Genomic DNA, 21,141 nt, shown 5'->3' with positions numbered 1-21,141 from the left:
AAAAAAATAATGCTCTTATTCAGTATAATAAGAAAAATCATGTAATTTTTTTCGAATATTTATTCAACGATTGAAATTAATTGACAAAAACCATTGTAACGTCTTAGAATACTTTTTGTAAAAGTGATTTGAAATTGTCACCAATAGATGCTAAATCCACCTTAATGCCTCTGTTATACAGTAAACAAAGAAATTTATCTATTCATTCATCTTTTATAACTTTAAAATTTAGGATCAATAATTTGATGCAGTGTAAAATGAGTATTGTGAATTGTTTTATGCTGCTGCATTATGGATGTAATCCAAGGAAAACCATCTAATGTTTTCTTTCTATGCATCCAGTAAAATATATCTTCATTTACTATGATTCACTAAAATTGTACTTAAAAACTGTTTTAAAGGAATTAAAATTTGTTAATAGATGTTCTCTCTGCCCAGCCACATTTTATTATTGATTAATTACAACAACATGTCTGCATACGCCACCAGGTGATGGTTTTCCGCAACTTATCTCCAAATTTATACCTTGAAAACCCGAACGATTTCAACTTTTCAACTCAAACGGGTTTCAGCTGTTCGGTGGGGAGGACGGTTATTTTGGTTTTATGAAGTCTTATTTGTGTTTTGACTTTTGTTTTCTTTTCCTGCATTTCATCTGCTGTACACGAAGTGTTACTCTTTCATAAATTTATTCTGTTAGCAAGGTTCGAAACATTTTTGCTTTTTATTCGATACAAGTAACAGAAAAGGTATGCATGATTAATTATTAACATTTTCTTTCTATTTTGTCAGTCTCTTTAATTGTTCCTTTTGATCAATGGTACGCATGCTTTCGAATAGCTATTTTTATTATTAAGGTCCCTTAAATTTCCTGTGGGCTTTTTTAAAAAATGTATATGACAGTAACTTGAATAAAACAAATTTGATAAATAAGTTGCATAGCATGAATATAAAATTAAAAATATTTTAGATGTATTTATTCTCGCGAATGTTAAATGAAAGTTATCATTATTTTAATTAAGGTTATAAGGAGAGCAGTTGCTCAAAGAAAAAAAGTGTAAATTATTTAATGGTTTTGATATAGTCTTATGATTTTTCCTGTAGCAAGAAATCTAATGTATATCTAAGTGTAAATATAATGTTCGTTTTATAATATTATCAGGCATTGATATGTAAAAAATGACATTTGAAAAGTAAACTGAAAAGATGAAAGTAAATCTACGGCAATAAAATGAATTTTTTTGAAAAAGTACATCGTACATATTTAGACTTTCATAATCGGAAGATTATCTTCAGCTGTGCGATGAAAGATGTTTCTAATGGCACTTGTCGTAGACAAGCCGCTGACTTCGTCAGCGATTTTAAGCCGAGAGAACGTCTGCTAGTAATTAGTTATTTCTGGTATAATTTAAAATTTTCTTATCGTATAGAAACTAAATTTGCAGAAGTTAATAAGGAAGCTCTCCTTATCCGAAAGACTACCGATTTAAAATCTAATGAGATTGTATGTTTTTTTCCCCCATTGTATGTGATATGGTTGAATTTATTGTTCTTTGCTTGTAAGTTAAATATGCATACAAAGTCTTTTATTACAATTATGGCATCAAAATTCGAATTTAAAAAATAGATAAGATCTTTAAGCTGTTATTTTTAAAGTAATATTGCAAGTTAAAATTTATTGAGTTGTACAATAAGATAATGGAGGGTATTTTTTTTTTTTTTTTTTTTTAACATTGTTGTTAATGTCTTCAAATATTAATTGCATTATTATTCTTTTAGAAAAACTTCTGAAGAAAATTAGTTATGCATATTATTCAATAATTTTTTAATATTTTTTTTGTGTTGACTAAATCTGGATACATCTGGATTTCCTCAAGAAAATTCTTTTTATGTGTAATTCAATTCTCTGTTGTTAAATTAAACTCTTTGTTCTATAACAGGATTAATTGTTTTGCAATGTTTTTTAATGTATAATTTATATCTACAACACCCTTAATTTATATAGATATTCTCATTTAAATGAAAATAAACATTTTAAAAGTCTTGTATAATTTGAATCTGAAGGAACTTCTTATAATTACTATTTTTATACTGAACTGCTCCTGAATTCTTTTTTTTTTTTTTTTTTTCCCTGTTTGGAGATTATTCATTATACATTTTATTTCCATAAATTACGTGAGAATTTATTTTTTCAGCAGATTTCTTGTAAAATTATTACTTTCATCTCTTGTTCACAGCGCATATAGATTAATTAAAAGAACATTTTTTTTATCTTCTATTTTTGATTTGAAAATGAATCTAAAATTTAAGAATATTCCATTATTTTTGCAAAGACAAAATCGTTAATGGTTACTTGTTAGAAGTAAAATTAGAAGGTAATCAAGTTTTAATACTTAACATACAAGTATTTAATTTTTACTTGTTGATATTATGAACATATATTTTAAAATTTAAAGACTTTAGATTCAGAAGAGTCGCAACAAACAATTTTAATGCTTTAAATCTTCAATAATGTCAACTTTAAAGTCAAAAAAGAAAAATTCTGTAAAATAGAATGTTTTCATTCTAATACACTGGAATAACATTACAAAAGAATTATAATACTGAATAAAGTGACTGAAATTTTAGCAATTTTTATCAGGAACTGCATTTAAATAAACTCTTTATAGCATTGATACATCTTTGAAAGGGTTTGTACATAAAAGGATTATGTGACATAGTAAAAACTAATTTATAAGAAAGATAATTTTCTAATTAAATTTTTCATATATATTGCATTTTATTATTTCTCGTTGATATTTTATTGCTGAAAGCTTATCGATATACTCAATACTGCAGTAATATTTTGATTTGCATCTGTTTAGAAATTGAGTGTTATTAACCAATTGAAAACATGGTGCTATGTATATATATGTGCTTTCATTCTAATTAGGTTTGAATTGTTATCCCTGATTGCATTGTGAATAAATTATTTAACTTTTGAAATAAAATACATTTTACTTTCAATGTTATGGGTGAACTTTTTATGTCGTAACTTTATTAACTCGATTTTGAATTTATAATTAACCAGACAGAATTTATATTTGATTTTAATGTAGTTTCTACTATAAAAGATTTCCGTTGAATCTTTTTGTCTCGACTTGGGTGAGATGTTCCAATGTCTGCTGTAACATTTTAAATGGTACATATCAAAATATTTAAAGCCATTGAAAGAAAGAAAAAGCCATTGAAATTTTTACTACTTTTTTCACTATTGATTTTTACATTAGGGGGGGGGGGTTCGTTTTTTAACATCCATTTTTATAAATAGTTATAATTTCATGTTTGGCTGAGTAAAAAAAAAAAATCTTTATTGACTTTCTTTATCCTTTTTAGATTAACCTTATTGTAAGAAATGTAAAGTTTAGTATTATAACGGAATTTGCTTATTTAATATTGATTAAAATTTATTCAATGTTTACCACAAGAATTTTTCTCTAAATATTTATATTTTTTACTTCCATTATTGGCTGTAGCTCATAAATTTATGAGCTATATAACTAAAAATATTTTATTACTGTTGCTTTATAGAATGGAGCAACCTGTGAAAGATTTACTCCCAAGTATTGTTCCTGATCCTTTGCCAGATCCTCTGCCAGAAATATTCGATGATCTTTCCTTTTCTGACAGTTCAGAGTTTTTAGATGCCGATGAAGAAACAAGTTTGCGAAAAAGGTTGTTTCCTCAAATTTTGGAGCGTGGATTATTAAATGAGAATTTAGTAAGCAAGCTGATCATGTATTTATTTGCAATGAATATTTTATTTTTTCTATTCTTGAAATATTTAAGATAAAGGCAAATTAGTAGATTAATACTTTTTTTTTTTTTTAAATCTTGGATTTTCAACAAAAAAACAATTTCTGTGCATTGAATAAATTTTTTATTAAACAATTTTTATGTAAAGAAAAAAATTATGTATATCCATTGCAGTCAAAAAGCAACTGCTGATTTTGGTTTGAAAAATATAATTTAAGTTGGGAAAAGGAAGACGGTTATTTTGTTAATAACAGCAATAGAAATTCTTGAAGACTAGAAGCTGTGTTTTTATAGGTAGACAAGTTTTTCTGTTTTATAAATTTTGCTGCACATGTATATTTTTACTTAAATTCAGCTTAGATTTATATTTTTAACATAAGTATGCTCTATAAATTCTCGTATATTTAAAAAAAAAAATATCTATTTAAATTGAGGTAAAATTGTTTCTCGAAATAAAATTATCAAATACTTGCAATGCATTTCTGTATATTAAATTTCTATGTTTTGTAGTTTTTATATATAGAATGTTTTCCATAGGATATTCAAATTTGTTATATAGAACCTCTACTATATTTTATTTCTGTTTTTCAATTATATAAAATCGTATGTTTTTTTATTACTGTTGTTTTTCTGCTTATGATATGTTTTCTAATTTAAACAGTATGGGCAATGCAAGAATTTTAAATGAATATTTACGATAACTCAAAATTAACATTACTAATTCTAATTTTTTTGAGCATGTTAAATACTTAAAATTACGTACTTGCATAAATCTGCCTAAATAGCTTGCTGGTATTGGTAATCTAATCTTTCATTAATTCTCATAATTTGTCATTTCTCTTAATTTGTTCAACTGTAGTTAATATAATCTTCTCTACCCTATAATATTTATTTTATAGAATTGACTTGTATTAAGTTTGCACAATTTTTCGAGAAGGACGTCTAGTTTTAAAATGAGTTCCTTTTTAATTTTTAAAAATTAGAAAATTCTGATTCATAAAATAACTTTTAAACTTTACAGTACTTTATACAGATATTTTATAATAATAATAAATTAAAAACTTAAATATTAAAATACCTTTGATTTATCTACATAATATTGGGTGCTTTTCGTGTATAGATATTACTGTTTTTGTTCATAGAATATAAATATTGTAAAATAGTTTGTAAATACTTCAATGTTTCCTTGTCCCTTGGTTTAATTATTTCCAAAAAGAGGAAGGGGGGGGGGCTATTTTGGTCATATAGCAAAAATCATTTTAAGCTATGAATTTTCTCGTGTGCTTTCAACTAGAATAAAGAAACTGTGGCAGTTAATTGATTTGAAATTGCCTTGAGTATTTTGATGCCCTTGGTTAAAAAAAATTAATATTGAAATGTGCTGGCTTAAATTTTTTAATAGGTGCAAACTCATGATTTTTAGCTTTTGAATGATCTATAAAACATTACTTGGATTTTATTAGTTTTTTCTTTGATATTACAAGTGCTGTTATCTAGAACAGTCCTTTTGTAATGAAAATTTAATTTTCTTATTTATAAAATATTATTACATATGTACCATGTTTATTCAAAGAGGAATCTTGTTGAAAATCTAGGCTCCCATAACTTTGCTTGTGTACTAAATTTTAATGAGATAACCTTAATATTAAATTTCCTGTCTTCTCTAGCAATATCAGAAAATATAATAGATGTTTTATTTACATATCGCTTATTAAATAAAACTGGCATATAGAATATGCAATATGCTCATTATTAGTTGTTTTTATGCTAATAACCTGAAAATGAGAATTTTTTAAAGAAATTATTGTTGGTGAAGAAAATGTCATTGCTATTTTATAGTGTATCCTTAAAAATTTGCCTTTTTGTATTTATTTCAAAATAGGTTCCAGATGTCGATTCTGATGATTTTGGTAGTTTGGATATGTCTTTACCTGCACGAGCTGCTGAGCAAGCTGAAAATATTGTCAGAAAAGTACTTGAAGAAGCTGAAAATGCAGAACAGTTGGTCAGAAAGATTTGGGGTGGTGCATGGAAGGTTTGTGTATTTTTGAGTTTTGCTCAAAACGATTTAACTTCTTGTAAATACTATGCCCTCCCCATTTTAGTGGCTACTTAAGAGTTGTTTGGGTAAGAACTTGAAGTGTTGATTAACGATAATTAATATTACTAATTCCTACACGACTTAACACAATTTGAAATGAAGTTTCACACAAGCATTGATTAGAGAATTCCCTTATAAAACTTTTTCTTTTGAAGATTTTCTGATTTTTAGACTTTTGTTATTAAGATTTGCCTCTTTTTTTTTTTTTTAAGTGTAGAGGTTTTATTTAAAGACAATTTTATTTAATAATTGTCATAAAATCCTTGTTCTCTTTTGAATTATTTATTGAATCTCTGAATAATATATGGTTATGTGTAACTTTGGCTTTAAAAAATGTTCTGTGTTAACATGAGTATTAAATCAAAGGTAGAAAATTTTCTTGATTTTTTTTTAAAGCAATTCAAAAGTGTAAAATCGAATTGTTCTATATTTTAGGTAGTCTTAATTTGCTTAAATGTCATTTAAAACTTTGATATTTCTTATTGTTAACCTTCTCGCGATATATTTTCTAAGTTTATTATATTCTTTTTAAGTCAAGAAATTTAAATTTTGTTATAAACTTTTGAATGTTCCGGCCGTTGGAATCATTTAGTTTGACTGACCAGAAAAGTATAAACTTTTCACACTTGTAAAATAGAATCTTTAAATAATTAAGAGCTGAAAAAATAAAATTCTGGGATATCTTCAAAATATATAATGATAATCATTTAATGCTGTTGAAGTTTGGTTTTCTGAAAATAAGCTGTAGCTTCTGCTATACTTAAAAAATCTTGTGTGAATGCCAATTATGTAAAAAAGATGCTATTTCATTTTCAGGTATGCCATTTTAGTCATTTGCCAAAATGGCTTCAAGATAATGATTTTCTGCATAAAGGACATCGCCCTCCATTAAGATCTTTTAGTGCCTGCTTCCGATCCATTTTCAGAATTCATACTGAAACCGGCAACATATGGACACATTTACTGGGTTAGTATTAAAAATCATTGCCAAGTATTTTTAATGCATTTTAAATTCCTTATCATTGCTGTTGCCAAATATATTTCAATATATAGGTATAAATGATTGTCAATTTCATTTATCTTTTACTTATTTTCAGTTCATTTCTTTTCAACATTTCTGAAGTTTGTTTTGCTGTGTCATTTTGAAATTAAATATTTATTCATTTATCTGTATTTCCAGGTTGTCTTCTCTTTGTGGGCATTGCTGCTTATTTCCTATCACGTCCTTCAGTTCTTATTCCATGGGAGGAAAAAGCTGTATTTGCTACTTTCTTTGCAAGTGCCATTATATGCCTTGGTACGTCTTCCATGTTTCATACTGTAAGCTGCCATTCTGAACATGTTGGAAGACTTTTCAGCAAGTATGTTGATTATTTTTGTGCCTTTTCATTATATATTGAATTTTTTAGTGCATAGAAATTAGAAAATTAACAACTCTAAGTTATTATTTGGGAACACATTTTCAGATTTTTCTTTCTGAAGACTTTTTAAATGTTATTTTTGTAATTACTAAGGATTTTGCTATACTTTGATAATTTTGATTTACAAAAGACGGTTTTTAATAATTTTATTAACTATAGCCCTTGGTATTTAGTCTTGCATTCAAATGCTATTTACTAAAGTTATTTTTTACCAATATCTTGGTTGTTCTGAATAGACATAATTTAGATTAAAACATTAGAACTTAGTTATATTGGGAAGATAGATATTTTTATTCAATTATTTTTCGTGTCTTAAAATACTTTGAAAGGATACTGTGGGCATTTTTCTTATTTTAATCGATTGTTAAATTTAATCTAGGGTTGTGTATACAGGCAATAAATGCAAGTTTGAATTGCTTCATTTTGTTTCAATCTAGAAACGACTGCATAATCTTTGTATGATTTCTAATTAGTAATTTGCTTAAATATAAAACATGAATTCTGAATTGGATACATTAATCTATTCTTTTTATATAAAACTTAATTTTCTGCTTCTAAAGTAAATTTTGAAGTATTGAGAAATTTGCCGAGGTTACATTCTCTATATTATAGGTTAATATTTTTGCGATGTCATAAAGGGTCTATCGTCAAGAGTGCAAAACTTTGACGATCACCCGATGTTCGAAATTTGTAATGTCCCAAATTATTTCGAGCATTTTTCAACTTTGTACTATGTATATAAATGTTAAGATTGTTTTATACGCAATATTTTTCAAATTATATGAAATTCTGCAGTAGATTTTTCTAAGATGAATTTCATTGAGTAGCATTCATCATAAGTATGTTAATGCAGAAGTAGACTATAAGAAGTGGAAAATAATTCGGAATTTCGGCTTTGCCTTATTAAAGTGTATACAGCTAAGAATTGAAATGAAATATATATTTAGTTGATGCAACTTTTTTTTTTTTTTTTTCCTTTAAAAAAAAATCGGGCGTCCATAATCTTGCACTAAATAAGCAACATTAAATGATATGTTTACTTGAGATGGAAGATGCTGGTCTTTTTTTCTTTTTAATTGCCTTTTTCTTTGAGTTAGAGTAATGTGTTTTCCCCTTAAGTAATACATTCAAAGTTTATTTTGTAAGATTCCAAATTTAACATTTATTAGCTGTGTCTCTGTAATATACATTGTTAAAATTTTGTTTTGTATATAAAAAAAAAAAAAAAAACTTTAATTTGCATTATATGAATGAGGCTGTGCAGCATATTTTCAATTTTCTGAAATGTCTTCTGAATTTCATTGACTAGCATTCTGTTCCAAATGCATTTTCCTTCAGCTTATAGACTAATGAATTCATGTATAATATGAAACTGTCAAGTGCTTTAACTTTCTGTTTATAAATTTTTCAGGTGTAATTATCTCAAATTTAATTTTCGTTTTAGAATTAAACGAATTGTACTGTCATTATTATTATACTAGCACTTCTTAGTATTGAAGAAAAACGTTTAATTTTATAGGCTTGATTATTGTGGTATTGCAGTATTAATTATTGGATCGTTTGTTCCTTGGCTTTACTATGGCTTTTATTGTGACTATCAGCCCAAAGTGTTTTACTTTGTGCTTGTTAGTGTTCTTGGTGCTGCCTCCATTATAGTATCTATGTGGGATAAATTCAGTGAACCTCAATTTCGCTGGCTAAGAGCAGGTATGTATTTTACTTTTTGCAGTTTTCAGTTAACACGTAATCCTGATGAGTTTTGGAGTTTGTTAATTTTTCAGCATCTTAATATTTAACATTTTTTCCCAAACTGTCTTTTTCAGTTGTGTTAGTGAAGTATTTCACTTGCATTTACCTTTAAATATTGCTGAATCTGTTGCTGGAAATATAATAAAGTACAAACTCAAAATTAATAAGTCCATTAAGTATTGCTTTGCTTAACTCTTTGTTTCATAACTTGTTAAATGGCATCATGCATTACAAAAAGTGAGGTTGAGTCTTATGGTTTTAAATTAAGTTTTGTTTTCAACCAGTTGGTTCACTTTTCTGTTATTAGTACATCCACAATTAGCAATCAATACTGTAACAATTTTGATTTGGCCCAGGGTTTCATAAGTCTTTTACATAAAGATGCTTGTTATATGTATACATTAAAATATGAATTTTCATGAGATCATTTCTTAAGATGAAATTCTCTGTATAATCTCAACTCCTTTAATTATGGCAAGCTATAAATTTTGCATGTAATATTTTATTTGTCATTTTAAAATTTCAGATTGCTTCATTATTCAGAACTAAGATATTCTATCGTAAATTTTTCTGCATCTGTCTCTTCAGGAAAGAATACATCTAAGAAAAGATTCTGAAATGATTTTTTTTTTTTTTTTCGTTTTTTGTATAATTTTATTATCGGTAGACAAATTATTTTCCGGTATTTACGTAATCTCGCCTCGGTTATCTGGCTTGCAAACTAAATTTCTAAAATGACAATGCACCCCTTTTTAAAGTGTGCAACAGTTTCAAGCAAAATAAACAAATTCAATATTTTACTTATTTTTATATAATATGCGCTTTTTTAACTTGATATCAATATCGGAAACATGCGTTTGCTCGATATTGTGAAATCTTGAGTGATGAACTGTTCTATAATGAAATCCTACATTTATTTGGTCTACTTATGTAAATTATCCTTTAAATGATTATTATATTGGCTTAGGTATCCATTTCTGTATTTCTTTTAATCTTGGGAAAAACAACAGATGTTTATGAAATATAAAAGTATTTGTCATCAAGTAATGGAATAACCAAATATATGAAAGTGTTAAGAATTTTGTCATTGATAAAGTGAGGCCGTTTCCTCGCAAATTTAGTTTCTGCAAAATTTTTTAATCAAGTTATTTCACCATCTGTCTTTACTTTTAGGAGTTTTTGCTGGTTTCGGTTTGAGTGGTGTTATTCCTGCAGTGCATTACTTAATAGTTAAAGGCTTTTTTCAAGCTGTTTATCATGCATCTTTTGGATGGTTATGTTTAATGGGTGCACTTTATCTGCTTGGAGCTGGTTTTTATGCATTGAGAGTACCAGAAAGATTTTTCCCAGGAAAATGTGACATTTGGGTATGTACTCAATTGTATCCATACTTGACAATTCTGAATATATGAGCGTTTTTTTCTTAACCATATGTACTCATTGCAAATGAATTGTTAACTAATTAGGATCTTCTCTTGTTGCTTTCTAGTTTCATAGTCATCAAATATTCCACGTTCTGGTTATTGCAGCTGCATTTGTTCATTACCATGGTATTTCAGAAATGGCAATTTATAGGTTGTCTATGGGTACATGTTCTGCAGAAGATGCTCCTATTGACTTCGAATATTGAACTTTCTTTACTAGTTGATTGGAAGAGACATATTGTTGAAGTTGAAGATTTCATTTGCCTTATTTCCTTGTATAAAACATTTGTAAAACTTTTATAACCATTTCACTTATGAAAGTGGGGGATTTTGACCTAGAGTATTTTTATAGCATGTACGTGATATATACTCGTAGCCTGTCACCACTTAAAGAATCTGTGATAGCTTTTTATCATACAGTTGTACTTTTATGGCTAGCAATTTAAATAATCAGAAGTTATAATTTAAACATTCTGGTAATATAAGATGATATATATATAATACTTTGAAAGAATGGACAAACTTTAAAAACAAATTTCTCTTAGTCTGTCCAGTTAAATTACTAAATCATAAATTTGCTATAAAATATTTTTATAGTTCTGAATGTTTGTGAACTTTATGTGAAGTATTATTAATTATGAGTTACATGCTTATTGATTTTTAATCTTGCGATTTAAAATTATTTGTTGAAAAAAACACGTGCATTTATACCCCCCTCCCCGTCTATTTCCCAATGGTGGAGCATGGTGTTTCCATTCAGATTATTGTTGATTTTTATGTTAAAATCTTTACATTCCTAATCATATTATTTATAAATAAAGCACATAAAACCTGCTATTGATATGTTAAGTGTGCCCTGTAAATATTTTATAAGTTTGTATTGTATTTATGAGTTCCATTATTGGTTCTGTATTGTGAAAGAAACTGGCTGTTAGATTTGTATTTCGTCGTTTATTTTACGAGTTTTAAATAGCAAGATATTAAAGGCTGGATTTTTATTAAAGTTCTATCAAATTTAAAACGTGTGCAATACTTTCTTTTATAGCTGAAGTTTTTCCTTAATCAGAAAGTGTGTTCGACTTGTATACACATTAGTCCATATCTTAATTTCCACTAATATTATTCAATATAAGAACTCAATTTCAGTAAGATGCAATGCACGTTCATTTAATGGTAAATTTTCTTTGCAATACCAATAAACATTCTATCAAAAAAAAATCAACTGGTTTAAATTCTTTTCTATATAATTCTCCATACAATGTATTGCTTTATACAAAATGATTATTTTCTCCAATACATTTGGGATTCCCCATACTTTACTTGTATATTGGGATTTCCCTTTCTTTTATGTATTTCGAGCATTCTCCGATAACGATGGCAACCAGATAAATAAAACACAAGAACTTTGAAAGACCTTTAGTAATTTCTGTTTCGTGAGAATAACTTTATTTAAGTGTTTTGACACTTACAGCTGTACTCAGTTGAAAAGTTATAAAACCTGCATGTCTTTTTGGTAAACATTTGCCCAATTTTATACCATCTACACCATTAATATTTACATTTGTTTCTATGGCAACTGTTAAATTTTCAGTAACAATACTTTTTCAACATGATTTTTTATCTAATAAAAAGGAAATCTTTTCCCCTTTACTGGGTTTTTCTCGCAAAATTTATGAAGGCTATTTGTATTCTGTTGGACCTGTGTACATGTCATCACTTGATTTTAATTGCGCACCGTGTGAGGATTTTAAAAAATTCCACAGTTAACTGTTTAATAAAAGCAGCTTAGTTTGTTTCACGAAGTGTACTTGAAATTGTGCAACTCTGATATTTGTAGCTGCAGTTTTTATATTTCAACTCGAACGATAGGAAATTGTTTTGACCCTGTTTATTTGAAATGTCGCCAGAGTACAAATATAATATTTAAATGCTATGTGTGTAAAAAAATTAAGCTTATTAAACAATTAAGCTGTGTACTAGTAATTAATCTATAAATGTTAAACAAGTGTTTATTAATGTTATTCTCTTTCAAAGCAAATGGAGTGTATGAAGTACGAATTTTATCGACATATATTTTCCCATCTTGCAGTCTTTATAGTAATACTTAAAAATAGTCGTGTGTAGGGTATCCATTCTTATAGTGACGCAGTAGTAACTTTTAAACATTTAGAGATAAACACAGTTCCTATTGAAGAAATTCTTTAAATGATGGAAAGAATTATTTATGTTGAATCAAAAATGTTACGCAATGTAACTTTACATACAGTTCCCTGGTCCAATCGATCATATTCAATAAAATATTCCCGACTGTGTAACAACTTAAACAGTTTTTAGATTTTTTTTTAATCATTTTTATTTCGCCTTTAATTTGCGTTTCATAGAACTATGAATATTTTTGTGCTAAATTTGGCGAATATTTTGCTTTTTCTGCACGAGATTGTAAAACATTTGATATCAGAAAATTGGTCGAAAAGTACTCGTAAAAAGGAAAGGGGGCGAAAGAAAAGAATCCGCTTCTAAATGGAAACCATAATTATGTGTAATATATTGTAACCCAGCTGTTAACAGGCAAATGAAAATTCAAATCCTATGACGCAAGATTTCAGCTGCTTTTAACAATATGTTCTTAATTTTTTTTTTTTCATTTATATGGAAAAGTTACTTTCTATTTAAAACATGTCATGGATGCTATTTTAATTCAAGATGACTCGCATTTTTTATTGTTTACATTTCGGGACTGTACATCTAGGCAAGAATGATAGAACTTAAATAGTCTTAATTGTAACTAATTTTTGAAGTTTAACCGTAAAGTTACTTTTATTTCAAGTCGACAGAATCATCGATTTAATTGTATTTTAAATATCATTTTATTTTGTAATAAAATGATTTAATTTTTCTATCGTAATTTATCAAATGAAACTTATTATATTGTTATTAGTTATGTACAAATTGAATGTATATTTTATAATTTTTAATTAAATATATGTATATTTAATAGAGAGCAGTAGAAATAACAATGACATTTTTAACTTCCATTTAAACACTTATTTTGCTATTTTAAAGACCATTTTAAAATGCGACCCAGATTTAAGTTAAATTATAACTCGATCGATCATGAAACGGCGTTTTTATCGTTTTTTTTTTTTTTTTTTTTTTTTTTGATTGATGGGAGCAAAGAAAGTGTTTAAGTTGGAATTCGTAACTTTTTCAGAAATTTATTTAGTGATTCAAATTGCCTAAAATATAATTCTTTCTGCCATTTAGAGGATTTTTTCAATTAAAAACTATGCCTATATCTAACGGTTTAAAATCGGGTATTGGGCCACAGTAAGAGAACACATTATGTATGTCTATTTTTTTTTTTTTTTTTTTTCCTCTGATAATTTTAACCTAATTCTATAGTGATAGTTTCTAGTGGGAGTTAAAAAAAAAGCTTGTTGTGCTTATTACTAGACCGAAGTTTCCGTTTCATTTAAATAGATGGTGTTTATGATAATGACAGGATTTTTCTTTCATTATGTTTTTAATTGCTCATGGTCTAGGTAGCGTCTTAAGTGTGCCTATTAGGGGTCGAAGAATGTTCAAATCAATCTATGAAAGGTTGAAGTCTTTTTGTATAAATAGAAAGCTGAACATATGTTGTTGAAAAAAATTATTTGCTTAGGTACTGGATTTCTTAAGATACACTGTAAAATTTTAAGAATAGCAGCTGAAATGTTTCAGCCATTAACCTTTAACTTTGTATACATACAAATGTTTTACTAATGCAGATTGAATATTAGTCTTTACTTAATTTTTGATAGAACTTGTAATTGTTGAAGCTCTTGATTTTATACTGTGTCGCATAATATAATTTTTTCTTGGGGGAAAAATGTTTAACAGCCTAATATAGCTTCGTTTTCTTCATTTTGATATTTCATCTAGGACAAGTTCGTTGTTTAAAATGATATAAATTATTGCCAAGTAGATTCTGGACTTTTTTTTTTAGATTTAGAACAACTTTATTTATGGTGTTTGTATTAACTGAATATCTGAATTAAAGCCTTTGACTTATATAGTGGAAGGATAGTGTAATGCTATCTTTCAATGGAATACCATGTAAAATCAAAAGTAGTGCTTTACTTTGAACATATTCATTGGTGTGTGTGTGTGTGTGTATTAAAAAAGCTCTTTTTGAAGAAAGTATTGGTTTTATGTTTCTTTAATGGCTTGCTATAATTAACTTTCTTTTTGTTTGTGTTTTTAGTTAAAAAAATCATTTCTTAAATTGTCATAATGTGATTACAATTCAAAGATGAACAGAATATTTCTTCTGATGTTATAAAATTGAATTTAGGACCAATCGTATATCCATTTGTGTGTGTCATTGTTGGTTATATGTGATGTAGCTTTTATGCAGTTAATTGTAATTTTTATTGAAGCCGGTGTTTTTCATAGTTCAGTAAAGATGTGTCTTGAATGTAAACATATTTCTTTTGAATATACTATATGCTTATTTCACTTTAAGTGCATTTTATCACATTACTGTGGTGTTATGAAGTGTCTTAATGCTATTAATGAAATATCTATTTTTTAAGTTTAGTATTTCACACAAAGGGCTGTTCAATAAATATTTGAACTTTGTATCATTTTGCCTCAATCTCTTCTTTTTCTGTACATTGTCTCAAATTTAGAACTCTTCTATTTAACTATTAGTTTTAAATTTCATTTCTTGAATAATTGTTGCGTTAATACATGGGAGAATTACATCAATGGTCTATTAGTGTGCAATAATTGTACAGTAAATGAACAGAATCTGTAATCTTTTGAATTTGGAAATTTTGTTAGTTAGGAATCCTTCTTAACATAACTGAAGTTTCTTTTCATTAAAAAAAAAAGTTTGATCGATATACTTAAAGCTAATGAGGACAAGCCGAAATTTTCCAAGAATATTTTATGCACTAATGTAACAAAAACGAGTGTTTTCGGACATAAAAACGGATTTTCTTTGCCCGCAATCGCTACCAGTATCTTAAAATGCAAGTAGGGCCGGGCCATTGGTTTTTGTTCCGTAAACAGCACATTTATGTCCTTTTTTAAAGACATTTATCTCCATGCATTATCTCCATTTTAAGACTGGCGCTTGGGCCTAATCGAGGCCTTGATTTAAAGTTTTGATATTGCGTATGCGGAGAGCGCGTGCAAGTTTTCATTTGATGTTATCCATTTTGTTGGCTGTGTGATGTGAACTTCTCATGCTGTCAACCATGTTGAAATATATAAACAGAACGGGGAAAAAGATGCAGCATTAATTTAATGCAAACTGTTCACGTAATATTTTTTTTAAATCAAAACAGACTGGTAACGTATTTCGTCTGGAAGTGAATATTATTTGGAATTTTTTTAAGGATTTATCACCAAGATAGGTTTTGAGAATTTCTAATAATTTTCAGTAAGTTTGATACGTAAGTGGCCCACTTTATGGCCCCATTAATAATATCAAATCAAGAAATCTTTTCCAAATAATTAATTTTGAGAATAAATTTAGTAAACACGATTTATAATACATTTTTATTAGTATACTAAAAATTAAATTTATTTCAATTATTTTACATTTTTTTCTTTCAATTTATAATTATTATAAATATGAATTCTTGACATTAATTTTTCTCAAACCTCGTATGTAATCAAAATTGAATTAAATTAATCGATTAACCGATAGTTATGAAAGTGTTAAAATGATGTATTTTCATCGAGAAAACACGAGTAGAAAATTTCAAAACTCCAGCACATCAGAAAGAATTTTTTAAAAAAATCTCAATCCTGTCTTAATTTAAATTGCTTCATGCTTATTAAGTGCAAGTGTGCTGTAAAAGTAGGTAATTTTTTTTTTTTTTTTTCTAATTTCATGTAATTATTTGATTTCTATCTAATACGTGCATATGAAATTATATTTCTGTTAGTAAGAAGGAAAAGAGTGTCTTTAAACCAAAACTGTATTCTTTTCTTCATGCTCGTCAACGTGTTCGGCTTTTAGCAACTTAATGAGAGAGAATGTGAATCATGAAATCGTCATTTCTCATGGTTTTTAAATCAAATTTTAAAATTCATGAGATGTGAAGAAAAGAAAAAGCATGATAAACGCTTTCTAAGTTTATCTATGTTCAAAGGGAGAATTTATCAAAACTTAGGTAAGCCAGCATTTATTGTAGATGAATGATTTTCACGTGATACTGCGGCTCAACGTTGGGCAGTTAAAAGTTACAGAAATTAGAGCGTGGCGAGTCGTGATTGAGAGAGGCCCTGAGAAGCGTGGAAGAGTCGGGAGCCCCTTCAACTCAGAAGATAGAATGCCTTTTAATTTTAAATTTAAATGATTAAAAAAAGTTATTCTGCTTAACGGAAATTCTGGATTTAAAAGAAAAAATATATAGTTTTATTTAGCTCATTTTTATAACCCTAAGCTTTCTACGTCGTCCTCTGTGTTGTTTATAACTATCTAAGCAATTTCAAAGAAAAAGTTGTCTCTGAATATATATAATTATATATATCTCTTAAAATTTAAGAAAGTCATCATGCGTGGCATTAGATGAATAGCAATTTAAAAAAAAAAAAAAAGGAAAAAATTCATCAAAAATGGCATGCAAGTCAATCCATTTAGAATATCACTAAAGTTAAAACTGATAACATTTACACTTGGAATCGGTCATGTTTGAGATTTGCAATCTTTTCAAGCATGTTTAATAGCTCCATGTTTCTAAACATTTTCCTGAAGTTTTTTTTTTCTTCTAATATAAAAATTATGATTTGTATCGAATTATGCTGCTTTCTAAGTAATCGCCCAATTTGCACAATATTTCTGTGTTGTATAATATTTTTGAGTTGTAATAATCACTCTTATTTCAAATTAAATTGTGAAAATTGTGGGGATGTTAAAAAAAAACACTCCTTTATTTTTAATTAATTGTTAATAAAAAACATTGTTTTTATATTTACTTCCAGATTTGAAATTTCGTTGAATTCCCACTTTTGAAAGTAATATTAACAATGAAGACATTTCGGCCCTTTTCGTTTTTTTCTCAATAAATTCATTTCTATTGAATTTTATTTCTATTAAGGTATCCGCCTTCATTGAAAACTCATTTTTCACCGAAAATCACTAGTTATTATTATTATTATTGTTGTTGTTGTCGTCGTCGTTTTATCTTAAAGCCTGTTCTTTTACGTTCTGCTGACCGTTTTTATTTTATGCCTGTGATAATTAGAAGTTAAATTAAAGACATTTTCATGGAACATAATAGCTTTAGGTTGTTTAATAATTATTGCCTATTTTTTGCTTCATTTCCTTTATCATGTGCTAGATAATTGTTTAAGAACGTTTTTAGATTGAATTTCTTTTTCATGGTATCATTGTACATTTATATAATACTGAATGACTTAAGAATCTTGACTTTATTATATTATGTAATTTCTGACAATGAGCTCGTGGAAAGCAGTTAAATGCACTTATGATAAATATTAAGTAATAACAGAATCTCCATGTTAGTTAACATACATTTTTAAGTTAAAAGATTGAAGAAATATTGAAATCTGTTGGATAGCATATCAAAATAAATACTCATTAAGTGGAAGAAAAAATTTCCCAAAATGAATTACGTTCTTGAAACGAATAATCTGCCAATCTTGAAAGAAAAACCCTTTTGTCATCTCTGTGAAAATTAAAAACAAAAATTTGTAACTTATTTTTCTCAAAATATGGTTTATCAAAAAATGTTCATTTTTCAAACAAGATTATTAAAATTATCTGTTTGAAATTTCACATTCATTTTACTTTCAATACTGTCTAGGGAATGAATAAAAATATAAATGCAATGATGAACAGTTGTAAATAATGTACCTCTTTAGCTTTGAAAAAAAAAGGTCAAAATTTCAAATCAAAGTTATGATTTTACGCTAAAATTCTTGTCATTTGCAAGAATTTTGAGTTATCCCTAAATTTTTATTTCAGTCCCTAGCAAATACATGAATGATGATATGTAATGAAGGGATTCTGATCATTTGTTTTTGATCTTTTTAAAAATATTTTCAAAGTTCGTGAAAAAAAAAAAAAATCTTCTTTTTCTTAAATGTTTTAAAAAAATATTTGAATAAAAAAAAATTGTGTTGAATTTATTTAGTTTTGCAGAAAAGTCATTAGAAAATGAAAAAATATTGCTCTCAGATATCATTATTTAAAAAAAAAAAAAAGCCTCCTTATACTTTAATCAGAAAGAGAATTGCTTAAAAGGCACAAATTCCTCCTTTTATTAAGTGAATTGATTTGTATTGATTAGTAATAAAAAGAATTCCAAAAAACGAAAACCCTTGAGTCGAAAGTAAAAGACACAATGAAATAAAGTATAGTAACGATATCATAAATAATGAATTTTAAAGTTTCTTTAAATTCTGGAATTCATGAGTAATAAAACAGTAAATAATAAGTAATAATTTTCTAAATAATTAATTCTCTGAATTCATAAATCTTGAATTCTAAAGGAAAAACAGTATGTCGGCTACTAATGGCTTTATTTCTTTACATTTAGATTTATGAAAGCTCTTGTGATTCATGGAAGAACTATAAATGTTTTGAAAAAACGCATCATACATTATTAAAGATTATTGTTATCAGATTCAACGGTATTCTTCAATCCGATAATAGCACGAAAAAAAAAGTTCAATTTACGAGATTAAAATAAGAATGACCGCTGTGGGAGACAAACTTAGATTTCTGTTACATAAGGTAGATTATTGAACTCATTCAACTCAACGTGCAACTACAGCATCTCCATAACTTTATTTTTCCAGTAGAGCTCTTTTTTTGGTAAACTACTGCTTAGTTTCAAGTGACCGTATTAGCAACACTAACTACATTCCTTCAAATATCTTACAAATAAACACTTGTTAAATACAACCTTGCAACTACAAATTTTCATTGTTTTTTTTTTTATCAATTTGTTTGCCTCTTTAAGACAAAATCTCCTACCAAAGTTAATAATGTTATAATCCCAATGTCTGTCGGGCTGTTAAAACCGACAAGGTTTCAAAAAACTAGTTCATTCGAAATTTTAAATTCATTAGCAATTATTTATTTGTTGTAAAACCCTCTCTTGATAATTTTCAGGTAGGAAAGGTAATGATAGTTGTCAAGAGGGTATGAACTCCTCAAGCATCCGCAGAAGTCAAAATAGTACTTTATTTCATTTTATGAAGAGGAGAGCTAAAAAACTATTGCAGTGGCTCTAAGTGGAGTCTTGCAAAAGACTGGTCACGAGTTTTCTCACAGCAGCATTTTCTATCAGACTTAACTTTAAAAAAATGGTTCCGAAAAAGGTCTTGCTTAAAAGATTTATTATAATTTTCGACATAGTAATTTTTTATTAATATTTCTCTTTATTTTTTAATCAGTGCTCTGTTGCGTGTTGCACTGCAGCTGTGGCAAAATATACCCAACAGAAATGGTGGCGGATTTTGAAAATATGAAGCTGCAAGCGCTAAAATATTTGGAAGTCCCCTCTTAGGCAAAATCTGCTGATAAAAAGAAAGAAACATGAACTAAACTCATTAACACTTTTATGTTTATTTTCTATATTAATTTGATGGCAGTTTCTAAATTGTCATGCAACATATCTATAACATTTATTTTCTCTCATTTATACAGAGAATATATGCTTTATAATTGACAAAGTATGTGTACTATTTCAATTTTAAAACTAGCTTTCTCTTGCTCAGCTCATCATGTGTTTCATACATAGATAGATAGAGATTTTATAAATTCGAGCAAAATTTTTGCAATTACGCTTTGTATGTTTTATAGAGGAACCAATGTTTAGCAAAAATTTCAGACTACGTCATTTATCTAAGAAAGACTCTCCGAAAAATGTTTATAAGTACTTGTCCATCTGTCCGCGAAGCATATTTCAGAAGTACACAATTATTTTGCTACTGGGGGTGGTATTCTTAATTTCAACCTATCATGTTGTAGATCAGGCGCCTTTGAAAGAGTAAATGTAAACAAATACCGCCTAATTATTGTCTTTAGTGTTTCAGCCATTGTTTCATCCTATCTTTGATCCAGTAGCGTAGTATTAACATATTTTATGTTGGTTTAAATCGAAACTATCTTATAATATACTAGGTAAGTCTGAACAATCAAACATTTAAAATCATGATAAATTATTTTTATAACTTTAATATGTTTTTATGAGACTTTAACTTTGCCTGGTACTTTAACTAAAAGCATTATATTAAGGGGGTGGTGACCTCTATTATGCATTTTTTTCAATTATTCACTTAGAGTTATGAAATTTTTTATGCATATATATTAAAATATAAATAACTCAAATTTCTTTTAAAAAACTTTTTAAAACGAAATATTTTTTAAAAATTAGAAGATATATACATTTTTAAAATATTGCAGACGTCCCAGTTTATAATTTTTTAAAATTATTTTTCCCTTATTATCTAACATAAATTTATTTGAAATAAAGCTATGTATGATTTTGTAATTCCAATTAATTGCTAATTTTTTAGAAATAATTCTATGCACACTTACTAAATTTTCATAAGAATTTTATGTTTTTCGGAATTAAAATTGACTTTTAATTATCTAAAAACTCGAAATATAAAATGCATA

General features: G+C 27.3%; 1 protein-coding gene across 2 annotated transcripts; it reads left to right on the top strand.

Moving 5' to 3' along the window:
* Window positions 1-551: 551 nt before the first annotated feature.
* On the top strand, window positions 552-15,118 carry LOC129958176 (adiponectin receptor protein-like). 2 transcript variants are annotated; one of them, XM_056070434.1, is made up of 8 exons: window positions 552-704; window positions 3,571-3,760; window positions 5,678-5,830; window positions 6,713-6,863; window positions 7,077-7,257; window positions 8,837-9,024; window positions 10,240-10,433; window positions 10,556-15,118. In XM_056070434.1, exons 2-8 carry the CDS (start codon window positions 3,572-3,574, stop codon window positions 10,694-10,696), a joined length of 1,197 nt encoding a protein of 398 aa, XP_055926409.1. In that variant the 5' UTR covers window positions 552-704; window position 3,571; the 3' UTR covers window positions 10,697-15,118. The 2 variants fall into 2 exon arrangements, with proteins under 2 accessions (XP_055926409.1, XP_055926407.1); XM_056070432.1 differs by having other exon boundaries at window positions 552-749.
* Window positions 15,119-21,141: the final 6,023 nt, after the last annotated feature.

Source organism: Argiope bruennichi, chromosome X1 (assembly GCF_947563725.1).
Source record: "Argiope bruennichi chromosome X1, qqArgBrue1.1, whole genome shotgun sequence".
In the NCBI taxonomy this organism is placed as follows: Eukaryota; Metazoa; Arthropoda; class Arachnida; order Araneae; family Araneidae; genus Argiope; species Argiope bruennichi.
This window is presented reverse-complemented; position numbering and strand designations above follow the sequence as displayed.

Bases quoted from the DNA above. Each gene is read 5' to 3' on its own strand.
- LOC129958176 (XM_056070434.1), top strand. From the start codon at position 3,572: ATGGAGCAACCTGTGAAAGATTTACTCCCAAGTATTGTTCCTGATCCT. The intron at 5,831-6,712 runs GTTTGTGTATTT...TTTCATTTTCAG, and splicing joins TTTGGGGTGGTGCATGGAAG to GTATGCCATTTTAGTCATTT. The intron at 6,864-7,076 runs GTTAGTATTAAA...CTGTATTTCCAG, and splicing joins CATATGGACACATTTACTGG to GTTGTCTTCTCTTTGTGGGC.